At 38.3% G+C, this 21,326-nt stretch overlaps 1 protein-coding gene and 1 long non-coding RNA gene across 2 annotated transcripts in view; one reads left to right on the top strand and one right to left on the bottom strand.

Annotated features, from left to right (window-relative positions):
• Positions 1-3,349, top strand: part of gdf7 (growth differentiation factor 7) — a 4,473-nt gene extending 1,124 nt beyond the window's left edge. The window contains exon 2 of the mRNA XM_034017230.2: positions 2,317-3,349. Within this exon, the coding sequence (XP_033873121.1) occupies positions 2,317-3,242 (926 nt within the window). The 3' untranslated portion in view covers positions 3,243-3,349. The remainder of the gene's footprint in view (positions 1-2,316) is intronic.
• Positions 3,350-13,570: 10,221 nt separating this feature from the next.
• Positions 13,571-20,878, bottom strand: LOC131737326 (uncharacterized). Its single transcript, XR_009328945.1, has 3 exons — positions 20,818-20,878; positions 19,524-19,576; positions 13,571-14,724 (listed from the first exon to the last, which is right to left on the bottom strand). It is a non-coding gene; the product is annotated as an uncharacterized LOC131737326 (long non-coding RNA).
• Between the last annotated feature and the right edge of the window lie 448 nt (positions 20,879-21,326).

Raw genomic sequence — 21,326 nt, 5'->3', positions numbered from 1 at the left:
ATTCACTGCAATCTAACAAACGATTGATTGGGATATTAAACTATCTGTACTGTTTGGGGGCAATTGGTCATCGGTTCGGCTAAAATCTACGTTTACTGTTTTAATCTTGCAATGTATGTTAGCACCGTTTTCAATTAAAACGAAAAGCTGTCTAAATATTGTGTTGCACGTTGCATTGCTGGATTCTAGAAATGCGCAGAAATAACAGTTCGACTTTTAAAATGTTTAAATGTTTTAAACGAAATCGTAGGCTGAGTCTATTAGGTCGTATTTCCAACATCTGTGATAAATAAAAGTCTTCAGTCGCACCTAGCAGTTTAACACTTGGGCATAGCCTGCATTCCCTTTAAACCAGGTGTTGATTATAAAGATAGAGAAACCCAAGAGTAATGTAAAACTGATGTGCAAATAAACATCGTCACATATAGTGCATTTATTTGAACAATTTTACTGTTCATTGCCTATGTCCACCAATACATTGATATCATATTTTCAACACCCATTGTTTTGATTACATTTCAAAGAACACGTTTTTGTATACAACCACATAGACTATATCATAGATCACTCCAAGAAAACACTGCATACACAGGACACCCTTCTGTCTTCTCCATAAACACATTCATATTTAACTATAGTCATATACTTGTTCTGAGACTATTTGCATCTCCGCGAACATGTTATAAACGTGTACACAGCATGCAAATTCGTAAGCATGTTCAAATATATAAGTGTATAAATCATTTAATTATTTGTGTTTGCAGTTTGTCATTGTTAAATTAAATCGGTTGTTAATTAAATGACAACAGTCAATTAAATGACAAGGCATCAAATATCACGGATACTGCATTTGGTCCTTTTAGTCTCATGACATGTGCGACTCTTCAAATGTTTCGTGCTTGTATACAAATTATTGTAATATTATGCCATAATAAAATTGCATTCAAATCGAATATTACTCCATATGGAATAACAACAACAACAACAAAACAACAATAATAATAATAATAATAATAATAATAATAATAATAATAATAATAATAATAATAATAATAATAATAGTTTTAAAAAATATTACAAATTTCACGTTTTTTAATTAATTAATTTAATTATTATGTAAAATGCAAGATCTGTGTTTTATCGATGTCTTTTATTATAACATTTAAAAATGTATTTTATTGCAGAATCCTAAAAAATTGTCTCGACAGAATGGGTTATTGTTAATACTACTACCCCTACAAACTAATAATAATAATAATAATAATAATAATAATAATAATAATAATAGCAGCTTACATAAACACATGACATCTTTTTTTTAAAAAAACGGAAGACGATAAAACGGCATTCTAAATTTCCTCAGTCGTGACTGAAGGCCAGCGGAGCCTTTTTTCTCAGATGTTTAATAGGGAGTTTAATAGGGAGATATTGTGGCCAGTAAAACACTTACAGATTTAAAAAAAAGTTCTGTTGGTTTTGGCTTCTTTTCATGTTTCCATAATAAAACAGGCAAACCACAAATAGGAAACGTGTTGAATTAATTAATTGTGTTGCTACGTACTGTACCAATGCTTTTCTACCAATGTCTTTGTGGATATTGCATTTAAAAACATCTGTTTATGTATGCAAAAAAGGTCCTCCGTTAAAAAATATGAAAAAAAGAAAATGTACACTGCACATTTTATAGTGAATCATTCAAGGGTTTGTAATATACAACATTGCTTATACTCTCGGGTGCTACCTTCAATACATTTTAATGGCTTATTTACCCTAGCAATAGGCTTTACTATGGCAGTAAGAAACCAAAACCTCTCTCTCTCTCTCTCTCTCTCTCTCTCTCTCTCTCTCTCTCTCTCTCTCTCTCTCTCTCTCTCTCTCTCTCTCTCTCTCTCTCTCTCTCTCTCTCTCTCTCTCTCTCTCTCACACACACACACACACAAACACACACACACACATATATACTGATAATATAACCCCAAGTCTTTACAAAATGCTGCTACATAGGCTGTCCTGTGCATTCTGTCTAACATTACACTGTCAAACAAACTGTCTACTATTGTTGATTTTTATTTTTTTTAATTAACATAAATCCATTCTAAAGGTTGAATTGATATCCCATATAAAAAAAATATTGCAGTGGAATGGATTGGAACTCACAAGATCTGAAATCACTTTACAAACATTTACACATAAAATATTCAATACTCACAATAGCTTGGCTTTCACAGATGCATGTATATTTTTGTTTTAATTTGACTTGGTTTAGACATTGGGTATTCATTGTATTTTATTTTAATTATGCTTTTTTATATACAGATAACCCTTCCACTGAGCCGGGCCAGAGGTATTTGTTTAATATGTCCACTTTATCTAAGACAGATGAGTTAGTGGGAGCAGAGCTGCGGATTTTGAGAAAAACTCCCTCGAACCTACCTTTGTCATTATCCAAAGGTGGGAATCTTTATCGCATCCTGCTGTATTCTTGCCGGGAGGGAAATGATGGACAGCACTTGCTTGATTCTAGAACTATAGACATCTTGGATATAGAGTCCACAAAATGGGAAGTGTTTGATGTTTGGGGGATCATGAGAGGCCAGAAACACGGGACAGAGAATCTGTTGTGTTTCGACTTGGTTGTCATTTCAGAATCTTCTAAGGAGACGTCCTACCCTCAGGATCTGGGGTTCAGTCGCCATGCATTACAAACTCAAGAAAAGGCGCTGTTGGTGGCTTTCACCCACACCAGGAAAAAAGAGAATCTTTTTAAGGAGATCAGAGATAAAGTGAAATCCATGGATAGGCTGGATTTCCTGGGTCCTCCAGATCCTGGCCTAGAATCCCACAGCAAGCCTCGCCGGAGAAGAAGAAGAGCAATCTCTACAAGGTCTGCTAGCAGCGGGGGGAGAGGCAACGGGAAAAGATCAAAAACGCGCTGCAGTCGGAAGCCTCTCCACGTTAATTTCAAGGAGCTAGGCTGGGATGATTGGATTATAGCCCCTTTGGATTACGAGGCTTACCATTGTGAGGGAATTTGTGATTTCCCACTGAGGTCTCACCTAGAACCTACAAACCATGCGATCATCCAAACCTTGATGAACTCCATGGACCCAGAGTCAACGCCACCTAGTTGCTGTGTCCCATCCAAACTGAGCCCCATCAGTATTTTATACATAGACTCTGGGAACAACGTGGTGTACAAGCAATATGAGGACATGGTGGTGGAATCCTGTGGATGCAGGTAGCAGTTTTAACATTGGGTGCCCAACTTGAACAGGAACAGCATTTCTGCATGGCTCACCAGCATTTGTGAAGGGCTGGCACAAGAGTTGAGTCTGTATGTGTTTGTAAATATGTGATTATATATATATATATATATATATATATATATATATATATATATATATATATAGATATAGGTTTTTTTTAGTCTGTCTGTGAACTAAACATCTCAGAAAAAAAAAAAACCTGGTTACTTAATTGATGCTGACTTTACCCCTTTCCCATTTAAAAAAAAAAAAGATCTACCCCCCCAAAAAAATACCTTTCCCAGGGCAGCTGGGCAATGCCCCTCTGTCTTGATTTGTATCTATCATTAATTCATTCTAAATACTTTAAACGCACCCCAAGTACTGAGTGGCAGCAAATTCCTACATTTCTATTGGAGACGCTGCTTGCCAGATTTAAAATTAGATTACGATTAGGAATGGAGGCTTGTTCGTGGGATTTAAAGATCTATTACATTTAAGATACAGAGGATTTAAAACAGAATTGCAGATTGTGGTGAAATGTAAAAAAAATGCCTACACACAAAAACCCCAGAAGAATGTGCCTGTGACCATAAGGATTTAATTGTGGAAGACAGCAAAGGAAAGAAAGTACAACTTAAGTGTGCAAGTACTGTCGAGTTACTATACATATTTTGTCAGAAAAAAAACGCCCAAGCATTTTGGAAAAGTAACCGGAAACAATAATTTCATACAGTAATATAAAAAGCGAAAGCCCAGAAAAAAAAAAAAAAAAAAAAAGATTTACATAGAACTCGAAAATATCTAAGAATAAGCACTGAAAAATTACTAATAAAAATTGAAAAACAGAAGCCGTAAATATAATGAAATCATCAGAAGTAAAATATTATAGGCCTACAGCTGCTGACCCAACAGCGAGCGACAAATCTAGAGTGCATTTATAAAAGTGGAATACATATTTTGTTTTGCATGGACATCAATGATATAGTAAAAGCCATTCTATGATGTAAAAAAAATAAACTTACATCCTACTCAGACAGCTGGATAACTACGTTTGGGTCAGTAGTCATGGGTACTTTAAAAAGCACAACTCCTGGTACAATGTGGAATTTTACTAATGGTCAAGGTGGTTTAAGTGGACAATCACCTATGTAATAAGTCACCATTTTCCAGTTGTATGCCACTTGCAAATCACTTCAGAATACCGCTCACATTAATACTCAGTAATTCCCCACAGTGTTTGGAGAAGGAAGAAGATGGAGGGCTTGTTTTATCATGTTCCTCTGTTTTTACAGTAAGAGTTTATATTCTGGTAATATTAATTTAAATTCTGATGACTAAACAATACATTGCAAATATTAAATACAAACTGTTGTACTTTTACCTACCATACTCTGTTAATGAGTATTAACAAATTATCATATACACATTAAAATATATATATAGGCTGTACATAACCAACTATCAAAAATTCAAAAATGCAACACATTTTTGTTAACCTAGTATCAGCTGAAAACCCTTTTAAATCAAAAAGACACATATTGAAAAGTTACCAACAGTTTCTCTCATATTATTATTATTTTTTTTTTTACCAAACTCCTTGTCTTTGAAAAGTCAATGTGATGTAATTTAAAAAATACGTGCATATAAATAATTATTGCATAAATTAGAATTAGAGGCATATTTTCATATACATATATATATAGATGTTTGAAATTCTGCAGTACATTAAATTCTTGAAATACATGGATAATTTGTTAGTGAAATAATAACTACCTTAGGGGACCCATGGCAAATGAATATGTCTGTACATGTTTAACTGTACAAGCACTTAGAGCTTTCCTAAAACTCTTGACCAGAGACAAAACTTTTTTTTTGTTGAGTGCTTAGACCATGTCTGCAGGAGTTGACTGGGGATATGGAATGATTTATGGTAGCCTACTCTGTTTGGGGTGTCCTCAAAGCACCTCCTTTTTCACTGCCATACATTATACCCTAGGGCCTTTTTACCTGTTACAATACCCATGTGTGTGTAAGCCAATACATTTGAGTTATAGCAGAGGGCCTTTTTCATTTGAAGGATACCTCCGATTATTTAAATTTTTCTTTAAATACCTGCATGCCTTAACCGGAAAGTGCACTGACAAAGGGAAAGGAACCTCTTCTATAAAGTATATCACAGCAAATAATATCAATGAACTCATGTACATCAAAAACCACTCTGAATCTGAAAATCTCCCACACCTCACTGAGTGCTCTCCAGTGTGCTGTAAGTGTTTCAGGATGAGTGCCTTTCTTTCTGTACCTTCTCTCATATTAAGTGGCTTTGGTTCAAGCACTCTCACCGACTCACTTTCAAACACATTCAGTGTTTTTTGAATGACTGAATGAGATTTTATGTTATATATATATATATATATATATATATATATATATATATATATATATATATATATATATATACTGCTCCTATATTCATAATGCCCATGAAATAACCTGTAGGAAACAGCTTAGATGTCCTTATAGCTGGTCAATTTTTGTTGACAGTCCAGTGTGTTTATATCCATCTTAAGGTAGTTTTCTATGTATTGACCCATGCTTGCTTACCTTTTGGATCCTGTTTGCCATTTTGTGTGTGTTAGTCGACATACACTTGCTTACTTGCAACAGATGAGGGTATAAATACATGTAATCTTCAATCTCTGTTATGGGGATCATTTTATTTCCTTTTTTTTTTTCCCAATTATGATAACTGAAGTATAGAGCTGATATTTTCAACATGATATAAAAAGGTCAAACAAAAACCTTTCCAAGTTTTCAATTTTTTTTGGGAGGTTTTGAAACAGCATTTTTTAAAATTATTATTAAATTAAGAAAAAGTCGTTTAAACTTTGCAGTGAAACAAAGCTCAGTAAATATTTACTTTCGTGAACCAAAAATCTGACTTGGACAATTTTTGGATTAGGTCATCAAAACAAGGTTAGGAAAACGGAGGCAGACCGAGGGAGAGTAAGGGGCAAGTCGATGGAACTAACTTCCCTGCAGCGCAGTTCTTAAACTTCCAGCTCTTAACTTCCCAGTACTAACTTCCCATTGATCAGCATTAAGAATCGCAGGGAGTTGCAGGGAAGTTTAGGAAAGCTCAGCAAAGTACAAAATATGCAGACTGGGTGTGACTTGGGAGTGGAAAAGAACAGCTAATTGTTGTGCACGTTTTTCCTCGAAAACATTTCCACCTGAATAAACTGAGACTGCTGTATATTTAATTAGCAATAGTAAAAAATAGAGTACAGTACATTTAACTTTCCTTTAAAAAAAAAAAAAGTATTTATTTGGTAAGGTGGCTGTTATTGTTATTTAACATTGCTGTAGTTTGTTTTGTTTCTGCACTCATCTTATTTTAATCCATAGTCACATTAATCATTAAAACATTGTCACATTAAAGAATGTCCCGTAGATTCATGTTGCAGATAAATCACATGTATTTATATTTATCTGAATATACAAATAAACAGGAGGAATCCAGAACCATGGCTAACCACCCAGGCACACTTGCCTCAATAAGTGCACTGTGCTGGTATGCTGTACAGTATACACAATTTTCCAACCAACGTCAGTAGTCCAGTGGTTAGGTAACATCACGATCCCTGCTTTTATTTGGGGAAGTTTCTTAATGGAAAGTTCAGGGAAGTTTGTACAATTTGTTTGATAGACTATCAGGGAGTAGATGCCATTATCCCTAATTTAAATACAGCACGCCCCTTCTCTGCACATTTTGGGAAGTTAGGAGGAAGTTGCGCGAAGCTGAGTTGCTCAACTTGGAGGGAAGTTCAGTTAGGGGGAAATTCGTCTAAAAACATACTTTGGTGCAGGGAAGTTTTTGATTGATTTGACCCTTAGGCCTACAATACTGCACACTTAACAGGATTTAACAAAGTGAAATCAATCAATTTAACCACAATTGGCATGCTTGTTATTGAACTAAAGTCTACCACTGCACTTACAAAGAAAACAGGTCAAACATGTTATATACTTTCAGACTTTGTACTAGAGCCAAAGTGAACTAATAGTGATTTACGTGTCTAAAACATATTTAGCCTTATACTATACATTATTTTCTGATAATGACTATTGCATTTCATAGAATTTATAATAAGCTAAAACCTACAAAATAAACAGGACGAACTGTAGGTACTATACAAAAAAAAAAAAAAAAAAACGTTTTATAAAAAACACATTGCAGAATGTATCTGCTGAAAATGGACTACACTGTATAAATCTTCTGCTTGTTCACTATACATTGTGTAAAGCTGGTTTCTTCCTGTTATACTCACTGGTATTTCTCAAATTGCAGTCGCTCATTCACTCTTTATTTCCATTTATTTACTTAGCTGATTACCCTGTGGAGCCCTGTGCAAAAATGTTACAATAACAAGCTTAGCAAGAAGATACTTCCCCATGTTGACATGCATTTGAAGAAAAAATACAGGCAAATTCCCTGGGACAAGTGGTGACATATCATAATGGAAATTGCAACCATTGTTTGCGGAGTTGTGATTGGCTTCATTGTGGGGATGCAATTGGATCAGAGCAGTACCCCTGCAGGGAATACCCAGATAGCAGTTCATGTTACCATAGCAACCATTAACATTTTGGCCAATATTAACAGGTGCTAACAAACATGACTCAGTTGTGTTTGGCAAGTGAAAGGATGTACGACTTGTTAAAAAAAAAAAAAAAGTTAAAAAAAGCATCACTTCCTGTATTTTTTTTTCTTTTGAATACTCTTCTGGGAGTATACAAATCCCTTAATGGTTTCCAATCTTAAGAACATGCATTGCTTGCCACATTACAAATGTCTTCTACAATGCCTTGTGCAACTTTATATTTATTTATTTGAGCAGTTTCAGAAGTTACCTTATTATCTGTGTTGAAAATTATCGCCTCCGATAAAAAAAAAACACCATGCGGAACAAAAAGGCTATGTTATTTTGTAATAAGCTTTCGGGTGACGTTCATTACCTCCCACTGCTGCAGGTAGCTGAAGGAGTGTGTAAGTTTGTTTGGCACCAGCACCAAAAGGGAAAATATGCAACTCTTGAGTTAAACATTCCATAAACTAAGGTACCACTACTGGGATTCATTCAGTGAGAATGCGCTTACTCGGTTAACATGACATCATAAACAAGTTAACCATTTGTCTGCTGACCACCAGTTGAAAAAGGTACCATATTGCAACTTGATAAAAATTAAAAAATAAGGACACTTATCACAGTACAGCATATATTATACTGTATTTCTGACCACATTGCAGTCTTAAGGCATCTAAGCCAACTAAGTATAATGTAAGCCTCGTTAAAGCTGCTACATAAGGACACACTTGGTATTTTGCAGACTTCGGTACAGAAAACACATGAAACATGAGCTCATGTGTATTTACCTGTATATTCACTCAAAAGGATAATAATTCCTTACCTTTTCAGAGAGAAAAGTTGAATTTAATTAAACAAAAACAGTCATTAAACAAATAACCTGTAAATACATTGTGAGCTACAGTTCGGGGAATAAGGTCTATCCTGACAAAAGAAGAAGGAGAAAAAAGACATCTTAGCCCTCGTGCTATTGGTGTGTCTTACAGCCCCTGTACAATGTTAGTGTATTAGCGTTTAGGGACTGAAATAGCCAGTTCTGTACAGAGGAGAATGTAAACTTCAATTTATAATCAGTAAGTTCCAATCTATTTGGAAGAACAATTCCATGTAATATACACCACACTTCTTTTTTTAAAGAAAGAACAACTTTATCAGAGATACTATATTTAGTTGTTGAGCAGCACATGCTGAATGTGTGACAGGTAATTTATTTATGTGGGAGCAATGCAAGATCACAGCAGCACACAGATGCAGTGTCTTACAGGGTCCACTAATCCAGGTGCTAAGAGGTGTTCTACTACTTTACAGCAGACATGTGAAGGAGGCCATGGGTATGTTATTAAAGACTGAATATTACAGTACAGGAAAATAAATCATTAGGCTGTAAGAGAGCAAACAATCAAAAGAACCAATCAAGCACATTAAGGGTCTTAAACACATTATGGGAGGAAGCTGTTCCAGCTGTGCCAATGTCAATTCCAAAGTCTGTTCCTTGCACACTTTGTCTTAAAGTAACACAGGTAACAATACACCTAGTTCTGAAACCTGGGTTTCTCATTTATAATAATTTAACATAAAGAAATCAAACCCTTGTTGCATACTTCATTGTGCTAATCTTAGTTTTCTTTAAAGGACCACAGTAATTTCGACTTTCAATGAGGGAAGAGTGAAAGATGTAACTAACAGTTAGACAGCCAGCAGTTCTGTAAGTGATGGTATAAATGCATTGTGTGTATGCATTTTCTGGTTTCTAAAGGACTGTACATAGTGAATTGTAAATGAACTGTAAACTGCAATGTATTTTTTTTTCTTTTGGAAATATTATACAGTAGTTTGTATCCTCGCTATTAACCTTTTAAGTGTTTTTGTACAGTTTTATTAAATATTTTATTGATAATAAAACTCTGCAGTGTGTAAGTTAATTTAGCCAGTGTGCTTCGGTCTGTCTGCATCAGCCTCAGTGGCTGGAAAGATAGCTGTGTAGAAAGTACAAACTATTCCTGTAAAGTGTAGATGGCAGCAGGAGACTGAACTCTTAGTTAGAGAAAGCTGAGGAAGCAATGGAGGAGAGCAGAACAAAATCAGAAGGGGGTCTCAGTTCAGCTCCGCCTACATGGCACAAAGCAACCCCAGCTCAACGGAGGAAGCTGGTAGTCAACGAGGTGCAAAAGCAGAAGGAGAGAATGAAGTGTGTAAAGGCAGTTTCCCAAGCCAAGCAGGGAGAATGGACAAGATGGGAGAGTGTGGAACAACGCAAGATCAGCTGGCGAGATCTATGGACAATGGAACAGAGCAGGATCAGTTTCCTCATCAGGTCAACATATGATGTTCTCCCATCACCACCGAACCTTAATCTGTGGGTAGAAGAGGATATGTGGTGTCCTTTGTGTTCATCGCCAGCTACATTAAGACACATTTTAACAGGATGTAAGGTGGGTCTTAGCCAAGGATGGTTTACAGCCATGATCAGGTGCTACGATGTTGGGCCTTAGCATTGGAAGACAAGCATAGCATGACAAACAGGTTGCCACCAATGCCAGCAATATATGACACATGAAGAACAACATTCCTCCGTCCGGGGGAGCAAACTCCAAGAAAAGGTATTAAAACCAAAACTCATTTAGGACAACTGGAAGCTGCTAGAGAACAGCGGAACAGCGAGGATGGAGAGTCCAGGTTTACCCAGTGGAGGTGGGTTGTCGAGGATTTGTGGCACACTCCACAACCCAGTTTCTGAGCGACATCGGATTCAGTGGTCAAGAGTTGCAACGCATAGTGAAGAACTTATCTGAAGCAGCAGAGAGGAACAGCAAGTGGCTCTGGTTGAGACAAAAAGATTCTATTTGGGGACCTCAAGCACAGTAGAAATAAAAAAATGTTGATGTAAAGGAAGGTAAGTAAGCTGGGCTTAGCTGAGTGGGGGACGGAGGGGGGTGATGCTCCGTCCCCCACTCAGCGGTGGGGTCGTGGGCTATTCGACGAAACACCAAGGATGGAAGGTGCCCACTTGAAGACCCCAGAGAAGTACCCTACTCAGCTCAATCCAGACAGTTGTCATGCTGATGCGCTAGGGAGGCTGCACTGTGGTTGATCTCTGGAGCCAGCATTGCAGCCGTTGTGTGTGCTGATGTGCCAGGGAGGCAAAATAGGCTGATCCCTGTAGCCAGCATTACACTTCAGTCATCAGCACCAGGCAGAATTATATCTACATCATCAGATGGAAGGAAATGCAGATGGATCACATTCTTTTACAGTAAAATAAGCTATGTCTTAGTTGGTGCTTATCTTGGCGAGAGCTGAGTCCAGTATCAGCAGGAAGTTTTAATACCTACTCTCATGCAATGGAAATCATAATAATTACACTGACACATTTACAACAGGGTGTCATGAGACAGCAGGCACACCTAACCCAGCATTCTCACAGTTACTCATTTGAAAAACACAAGGTATGTTCAGTTTCTGAAAATCAAATACCTCTTAGCCAATGGATCTATAATCTTGAATTTAAAGACAGACAGTGTGAAAAGGGTAAAAGATCTAGGCTCTTTTTGAAAACGAGTTGGAAAAAGTTCTATGAATACCGAATCTTAATTATTTTAAACATACTTCACAAAGCGTAACCCAGAGTATAACAGTTGAGCTTAAAACCTTTTTATTCATTATTTTAACCCAGTAAAATGAATGACTCTGCCTTTTACAATTATTGATAGAAATAATTCTAATGTACTGATCTGAAGAACAAAAAACATATACATCAAAGACTGGCTGACGCAGTGTAGCGTTCTTGAACTTTTGTTTACTGCCTTCATTATTCTTTATGATTCTGCTAGAATATGGCTAATGCCTATTTAGCGCATTCCTGTTTTTAAATCTCAGAAACCAATACACATGTAGCAAGTTAGATCTTAATGCTTAATCATCATAAAATATCAAGAAAGAAAGAGAAGTCTATTCTTAAGGTTTTGGCCTTGGGAACTTCTAAACTTGGCCCATGGTTCAGTCAGAAGCTTGGCTCGTCTGTAGGAACTGGTGGCAGAAATAGCTACAGTAGCTCTGAACTGGAACTCGCTGAGAGAGCTGTCTGAATTTCCTGCCATGATTGGTCAAACGGCATAAGGGTTAGCAGAAATATACTTGGTTTGTGGGTTCAATCATAAGTCTAAAATGGCTATTCAGGAATGGGCAGGTTTCCGATGAAAACAAAAAAAAAGGTGACAGTTTGCCCACTCTGTCTCAATGATTTTGTTTGGAAAGAAAAGGGCATCACTGCCAGAAGTGTACGCCTAGTGTAAACTATTGCTAAGAAACCATACTTCCAAGCAGCATGAAAACAGACAAATACATTTCTGGATAACATACAGCATTGCAAACACCTGTAGCTGGAAGAAACAAAGCTGTAACCATGTCAACGCTGTTGGCCAAGCTAAGTTACTTGCCAACTGTGGAAGTATTTTCCCAGGGAATATTGAAGGGCACCCACCCCTGTCAGGTGCTGTCCCTGTGGACAGTTTGTGTATGTCTTCCCAAAAATGGACAGTCTACTCAATACTCCGAGTAACCTCTATAAACAAAAGTAGTAATGCTAGATTACTTTTGGCTGCTGTCAGTTTCCAGCGCTCTGCTAAAGTTTTCTATAGATATAAAATATACAATAGAAATAAAAAGATCCTGGAGGAAGGGTGGGGATTCAGCATTTAGAGCACATAGAGCAACGGTTGTTGATATTTGTTGCAATGCATCGTAGGCATCCTGGCTTTCGTCGTTTCTCTATCCTAAATGATGCTGACAGTCTCTGTTCAATGGTGATCTCATTTTGCTGGTTATTAAAATGAACAGGACTGGTTTCAAATAGCCTTTGAATCAGCCAAGATGTAATATGGAAATGTGACACAACTTACCACAAGCTGAAGAATCGCTCTGATAATGTATGTGTGTTTCTTGGACAAGATCATCATGTGCTACAGGTATCTGTTTCAGAAAGCCTACAAATACAGCAATAAATGTCAGTTTTGATGTTAAAAGTTGATGAACCCTTCTGGCAGTAGTGCTGTTCACTCTTCTTATGAGAAGACACTTTTCCATGAAGTGGCACTGTCTGTAATTCGTCTCTCTGCTGATTTGTTTTCCCAATAAACGTCAATTCTTTTTTATGTTTCAGGCACCAAGCTGAACCTGCAGGTGAGTTTCCAACTGCCAACAGGAAAAAATAAAAGTAAAAAGCCTAATAATATAAACATCTGTTTATCATATAAGAGTTTGGAAGCTATTTCTTTCTAAAGAGCTGCCAACATCAGGGCTCAGCAGGGCTCTTAAAACAGTAGGAAACACTGAGTTTAGGCCAATATATTACCAAGAAAAAGGTAAAACACTAAACTTAATAGTTCACAGTGAGTCCACTGTTAAAACTATCATTTCCAATATGAGTAAAGGATAGAAAAGGAAAAATTAAGTGAGGTCATCCAGGGAAGGGCAGACAGTTAATAAAAGTATATTTTTTATGTTTTAAATTATTCTTATTTTGTTAGTATTTTACACCAAGTATTAATTTATTGAATATATAATCTTCCCCCCCAGAATAATAAATCAAGGTGTGGCAAAGTGGTTAACACAGTGTGCAGGTGCAGGAGTGCTGCGGTGATCAATAAACAGACAGACAACGATAATCCAGGTGCAATGGTGTTTTATTTTAATGATCCAACGTCTGATGACAAAATAGTTAAACAATAATGATATTATTATTATTATTATTTATTTCTTAGCAGACGCCCTTATCCAGGGCGACTTACAATCGCAAGCAAATACAAATACATTCAAGTGTTACAATATAAGTCATACAATAAGAACAAGAAATACAATAATTCTCAAGTGTGACAAACCACAATTCAATAATACAGCAGATAATAGTGAAAGTTACATCAGGATATGATTAAGTAGTGATAGTTACATCAGGATATGATTAAGTACAAAATACTACAGATTAAACACTTGGGAGATTACAATATTCTGAGGTACAGGATTAAATGCAGTAAAATAGGGGGCAGATAAGAGCAAAATAAAGCATATTTAAATGAAGGGTGATAGTGTCCCAGGATACAACAGAGGAGTTCTACAGGTGCTGTTTGAAGAGGTGAGTCTTAAGGAGGCGCCGGAATGTGGTCAGGGACTGGGCAGTCCTGACATCTGTAGGAAGGTCGTTCCACCACTGCGGAGCAAGGGTGGAGAAGGAGCGGGCTCGGGAGGCAGGGGAGCGTAGCGGAGGTAGAGCCAGTCTTCTAGTGCAGGCGGAGCGGAGAGGTCGAGTGGGGGTGTAGGGAGAGATGAGGGTCTGGAGGTAGCTGGGTGCAGTCTGATCAAGGCATCTGTAGGCTAGTACAAGAGTCTTGAACTGGATGCGAGCGGTGATCGGGAGCCAGTGGAGCGAGCGGAGTAGTGGAGTAGCGTGGGCGAAGCGAGGTAGAGAGAACACCAGGCGAGCAGCAGAGTTCTGGATGAGCTGGAGCGGACGGGTGGCGGACGCAGGGAGGCCAGCCAGGAGGGAGTTGCAGTAGTCTAGGCGGGAGAGTACCAGGGCCTGGACCAGGAGCTGGGTAGCATAGTTGGTGATAACAGGCAATATAGCGTTGTGTATTGCTCCGTTTAATCCATGGGTTGGTCCCGAAATAATAGTCCCGATATTTTAAATACCCACATGTAACACAAACACAATCACAAGTCCACAGTGAGTGTTATAGTGCTCGTGGTGCAAATACAGTTAATCGTGTACAATGGTGCAGTGTTGTCCGGGTAAGTGCTGGCCTTAAGCGACAGCTCCGGATCATGTTAGCCGTCTAATAACAACAAACAAGTGATACTTTAGACACGACAAAAACAAATAAAATACTCTTGATAACAATATGGGTTCTCCTTCCGGTTCAGCATTTAACCATACAAAGGAACAGATCACTTCACTACGTCCCCTTTTGTACCATCAATCATGACACCTTGGTTAACGAGTGCAGCCGTTCCTCCAATCCGCGGCTGCCACATCGTTTCCCTTCCAGGTCGATGATTTAGTGTACCATAGCTCCACCCCTTTTCTAGATGGCTGACTTCCGTCTAACCCTGGGAATGAATTGTCTGGCCATCCAGTCCAGGGCACTCTGTTCCCTTTACACAGCGCCCTCACAGGTTGAGAGGGAGATTTAGCACCAAGAATCATTCTGTCTCTGTCACACAAGGACATTAACTTTTCTGGATTTATAGATTATTCATCTTAAGTATTTTAAGGAGCCCTGCAACACATATTTGTGATGCATCTAGATTCTCACTTACCTCCACAACATCGACTATTAAAAGGTCAATTTTTAGACTGAAGCAGAAGAAATCAGTGCAAGTAGAAGTCATCTAGAGTTGTCAAAGTAAGTAGCTTTAACAATAGCCATCAAAGCAAATGTCACCAGCAAGGCAGATATTTCACAAACAACACTGTACAGTAGAAGAAATGTTGTTGCTGCTTTGTGTTGTATTTTAAACTAACTTCAATGGTCCTGCAGCATACAGAACATGTGACCTACACAAAGGTACCAGAAAATTAGAATAGCCTAAATTTAGGATAACAAATAAATGTCTAAGCACAAACATCTTAACATGTTGACTAGAAACAGAGTTAATAAAGCTAATGTATCATTACAAAAAAATTGTAGCTGGTGATTTCCAAGAATTTGACAGTTGTGGTTAAAGTCAGTTTACCTTCAAGCTAATTGTAATATTCTGAGGTGATTTATCATTTCTATTACATAGTGTAGTATATCAGGGATGACAGGCACTATACCGCACACCTTCACAGACAGATCTGGACCGACCATCTCGTGAGCTACAGGCGTGCGCTTGCTGCGGCCAAGGTGAAGTACTCTGAAATCATAACTATTGGACACAGTAAACCCAATGTTCTCTTTAAGACCATTGACCAAATTCTACATCCAGCCACCAAAAGATCAATCTCCTATTCATCCTCCTCTCTTACCTGTCATGATTTCTCCTCTTTCTTTTGGAACAAAATCGACAATATCTATTCTACGCTCTCCCACCACAAACATGGTTTACTACTTGACCACCTTGACACTCCTCCGGTTGCCCCTCCTCCTTCTCTCCTCTCTCCATTGCTGATGTCTCCAGCTTACTGTTGAAATCAACTACTGCCACGTGCCCCCTGGACCCCTGGCTGACTAACCTTGTACGTCTCTGTGCTTCTGATCTTGCTCCTTCCATTATGCACACTCTCAACCTGTCTCTGAGAGTGGCTCGGTTCCTGCAGCCCTTAAGCTTGCCCGAGTTACACAACCATATTCGTGGTCAAATCTTTCTTCTATTGTCTTCGAAACATCTCCAAAGTCCATCCCTACCTTTCCCTCCCGGACACGGGGATACTTTGTCATGCATTTGTCTCCTCTCGACTCAACTATATGGTGGTCTCCCGGCACACACCATAAACCGACTACAGCTAGTTCAGAATGCCGCTACCAGGATTCTTACCAGATGTAGAAAATGTGATCACATCATGTCCAGTCTTGCCCAGCTGCACTGGCTACCTGTAAAGTTCAGGATTACTTTCAAAACTGTCCTGCTCACCTACAATGCCCTTCATCACACAGGTCCCGAGTACCTCCTCAACTTGCTGACCCACTATGTTCCTGCCCGTAAGATGAAGTCCTCCGACTCTGGCCTGCTTGATATCCCCAAGCTTCATGGATGGGACTCTTTGGAACTCTCTCCCAGCTTTAGTGAGTGATGCTCCCACCATCGCTCTCTTTAAATCAACTCTCAAGTCCCACCGGTTCTCTCTTGCTTTCCATGCTCTTTAAGCCTGATATCTGCTATTAGCTGCTGTGTTGCTGCTACTATTTCATGTATTATGCTACTATCATGTATTATGCACTTTTCACTGTATTTAATGTATTATGCTTTTTTTTTTTTTTTTTTTTACTGCATCACATGTATTATGCATTTCTCTGTATTTAAAGTATTATGGATTTTCTTGTTGTTACTGCATCTTGTAAAGCGCTTTATGATGGTGGTCCACTATGAAAGGCGCTATATAAAATAAAAATTGATTGATTGATTACCATTTTAAGGCCTACATTGAAACAAAAAAAAACAACTTGTATGCCTGTGTTTTGGAATTATAATTAACTGTAGAAGGCCTGGTCTCTAGGTGCAACATTTATTTCTCCAAAATGTAATTTGGTGCACAAACAAAGCCATGTTATGGTACTTTTTTGTAGTCCACTGATACTGATATCGTGCTTCATCAGATTCATCAGATCAATTGTACAAGAATCTCCTGTACACCTGATGCATGGAGGACACTTGATGTATAGAGGAAGACTGCAGACTTACCTAAAATAACTGGATGATTACAGCCAAAATAGAATTTATTACCAACAGGATCAATTTGTTTGATCTAAACAACGTCCAATGTAAATATAATGGTTTACATTTTTTAAATAGGGTACTATGTTTACTAAGCTTATACAAATCAAAAATCCAACAATGCAGGCAAGCGTCTTTACCGTATGTATGTCAGTAAAATATGTAATCAGGGAGGGTCCTATTTTAATTATAGTTTAGATCTGACACCTTTGAATCAATTGAATAGATCCCCATTATAAAACACACATACATATTCTGCAGTTCCTATTATATCAGTTTCATTTGAAACTGGATGGGTATGTAATGTATTGGTCTAAAAGCCAGTAGTCCTGATATCACTACTCAAGACATGCAAGTTGTTTTGACTCCCCTGTTGACATCACCATTATTCGTTCAATGTAGTCTCAAAATAAAAACAATACAAAGCTTGATTTTCTTTCCCTTTTCTAGAACAGTCTGATTCATCACTTCAACATCCTTCTCTTCCAGAACAGCTCTTCTGCTCCAAAAGTTACAAGATATCGTAACCTACAGTATATATATATATATATATATATATATATATATATATATATATATATATATATATATATATATATCTCCAGGAAATCACATTTTAAAAATCTATAAGGCTTCAAAATGAACTACTCTATAGGAGATTTTTAAGTAAATTCTTAACCTTTATGTTTGTTGCCACACCACATTCCATCAGGCTTTATTTTCTGGGAGGCCTGGGAATTACTCCATTTCCTTATAACATTTAGAACACAGAAAAAAAAAAAATCATCCATCCCTTATGTTTTGAATTAGGGATAAGAAAATTAAGGGGCTTTGTCATTGTTTTGATGGGGCCAAGAAAAGGATTAAATAGGGATTGGTTTCCTCAATGGGATCCGCCTCGGAGAGATCCTTCAGCCAAATAGGCCAGTGCTGATAAAACTGCTGAACCTGATTACTCAGTACTGTAGCACTTCTTATCATTCTAAAACAATTGCCAATACATATCCCTTATCAAGTCTCTGTGTGAGATGAATGCTGATAATGCCCATGTATTTGGATCTGAAATCATTTATGGTCTACACACTGGCGTATGACTGGAAAGTAACATTATACAAACTGGCAGCATTCGATTAGCTACAGACCTGATGGACCGTCCATGGAGCTTGAAGGCAAGTGATGTAATATACTGGTATTTAGTCATTTTATTTTCTAACTGGGATACAGAATTCCCTTCTGGAGACTCCACAGGACTGGTTTTATTTATCCATGCAAAACAGAACTCTCAGGTTAGATTCCATTTTGGCAACTATGAAAGGCCTAGTGGCAAAGGCCACTACCCCCTCAGAAATGCTTAGGTTCTAGACACTTAAAAAGGTTTTTGCATTTACCTTTTATTATAAGCATATATAATCCAAGGATATACGACCAATTAACCATCAAGCACAATTTCTTAGTCCACAAGTAAGCAACTGTTGTACAATAAAATTTCACCAAATTGCAAAGCCTCCTGCTTCTAGGAAACACCTGTTTTGGTCCTTTTCAAACATCCTACCTTTAAATTTGTGACAGGGTGGTCGAGTGGTGATGTCATAGACCAGGAAGTTGACACACACAGGCAAGGTACTAGAGGGGAGTGCAAATGCGCTCTTTCTTAATTATAAATAAATGTAAAAAATCAAATAAACAAAAGACTTTTACAGAACAAAAGGCACGATGGCCAAAACAAATAAACAAAACAAACACTAAACAAAACAAGTATCGTGCTGGTTTAAAACCAGCACGTGTAGCAATTTCTTTAGCTCACTTTCGTGGTAGATCTTTTTCTCTCAAATTCAAATTCAGAAAAGGATTTATAGGCATGTGTGGCAGGGCGGTAGGAGAGAGCCCTGCACATATAAAAGGGGGCAGGGCAAAGCCCTGCTGTTAAAATGTAGCTTGTTTATTTTAGAACAGGGTACCCCCGCCCCTGTGTATAGCTTGTATTGTTATTATTATAATTTGTATGTATATAAAGGACGGCAAATAGCAGAGTGTGTCATTGTTAGTGTTCGAAGGAGAAACGTGTGAGAGAGAGAGAGAGAGAGAGAGAGAGAGAGAGAGAGAGAGAGAGAGAGAGAGAGAGAGAGAGAGAGAGAGAGCATATTGTTTTTCTGTTTGAGTATTTTATTTATTTTTGAAAAATAAAAATAGCACTGCAGTGCATTTGTACCCGACCCACCTCTGTGTCTCTGCAATTCCTGCTTCTGGCCTGACGTCACCACTCAGCCATCCCTGTCACAGCATGACAAAATAAAATTAAATTTTGCCAAAGCACTTAAGCAACAAACATCAATAGAGACACAATACAAATAAATAATCCTTGTCCCCCCCTTCCTTTTGCCCCTACCCCTATACACCCACCCTCTTTACCACCCCCACCCCTTTCCATATTTACAGTATCAATCATGAACAATAATGTCTGGGCCCCTTGCAGAGTGTCTAGGTTGTTTCTCTCAGGTTGTGGCAGGTGGCTACATACTGAGCAGCGAGCTCTGCTGCCTGTTGCTCTTCTCCTGACAGGACACGTTCTATCTGTGTCAGAGAGTAAAGGGAATTCTGAGGCCTGATTGGACAATTTGAGGAACGGGTCCCTGGTTTGTTTGTATTTGGGGCAGTATAACAGGAAGTGCATCTCTGTCTCAACCTCTCCCAGATCACAGTGACAGCACATCCTCTTTTCTTTGGCAATCTAGTATTCTTTATGTCGGCCAGTTTCAATGGCCAGGCTGTGGTCACTGAGGCACTGAGTTTGTACTTGGTCAGGATCTGCCTTTGTTTTGTATTTTTGACCCTGGCAAGATATTCTGCCAGGGTAGACTCTTTTTTAAGGGCCAGATAGCATTCTAGTTTATTATGTGATTTAATTACATTTTTCCAATGGGATTTATATATTTTTTCCACGTTTACATTGATTTTTCTCATTTTTGCTGCTGGGAGTTTTTTGTTGGGGTTGTTCTGAAGCTCTCTGGTGTTAATTTTACTCAATTGGCTGAGCTTCAGTATCAGTTTGCTGAGGGGATTCTGGTGACAGTGTGGAGCTACTCAGTGCTGTGTGGTGGTATGACTGCGGATCAGCCTGCTGTAGATGGACCCAGTAATTCAGCACTCGTTTCTGTATGGAGTGGAGTAAGGTGAACCGGCCCAATTCAATCCTGCACATGCTGTTGGCTGCACTCCTGCGAACCTGCAGGAGATTTTTGAATTCTAAATGGAAATTTTCTGTTGGCCTTTGACCCCAAACTTCACTACCATACATTATATTTGGCTGAATGATGCTGTCAACAATATTTAGCCACATTTTTATTGTTGGTTTAATTTTGTAAAGCTGATTTTTTTATGGCATAAAAAGCCCTGTGTGCCTTGTCTTTTATTGCAACTATAGCCAGGTTAAAACTCCCTGATGCACTGATTTTCAGTCCCAGGTAGCTGTAACTGATGCTATGCTCTAAGGTGGTCTAAGAGTGAATCGGTACCTGTCTCCCTGAGATCTGGCTTTCTTCTGGAATACCACCTCTGGTCTTGTCCAGGTTTACTGTCAGTGCCCATTTCTGACTGCTGCAGCCCCTGCTCTGTGGACGACAGTAGGACCAGGTCACCTACATAGAGCAAGCATTTCATTTCTGTGTCATGTAGCATGAGTCCAGGGAAGGAAAAAGTACAAACTATTCCTGGAAAGTCTAGACGGCAGCAGGAGATTGAACGCTTAGTTAGAGAAAGGAGACAGCTGAGGAACCAATGGAGAAGAGCAGAACAAAGTCAGAAGGAGGGACTCAATCTCTTACAAAGGGTCATAAAAGATAAGCTTGCAACATTGCGCAGAGCTGAGCGCCTACGGAAACGCTACAAAAAGAAGGAGCGTGCGAGAGCTAACTTTTATAAAGACCCATTCAAATTTGTAAAGAAGTTATTCACCAGTGAGAAGAATGGCACACTAAAAGCATCTAAGGTTGAGCTGGAGAGATATTTGGAGGAAACACATACA

Source organism: Acipenser ruthenus, chromosome 6, assembly GCF_902713425.1.
Source record: "Acipenser ruthenus chromosome 6, fAciRut3.2 maternal haplotype, whole genome shotgun sequence".
Lineage (NCBI taxonomy): Eukaryota > Metazoa > Chordata > Actinopteri > Acipenseriformes > Acipenseridae > Acipenser > Acipenser ruthenus.
Note: the sequence above shows the minus strand (reverse complement) of the source record. Positions and strands in the feature narration are given on the sequence as shown.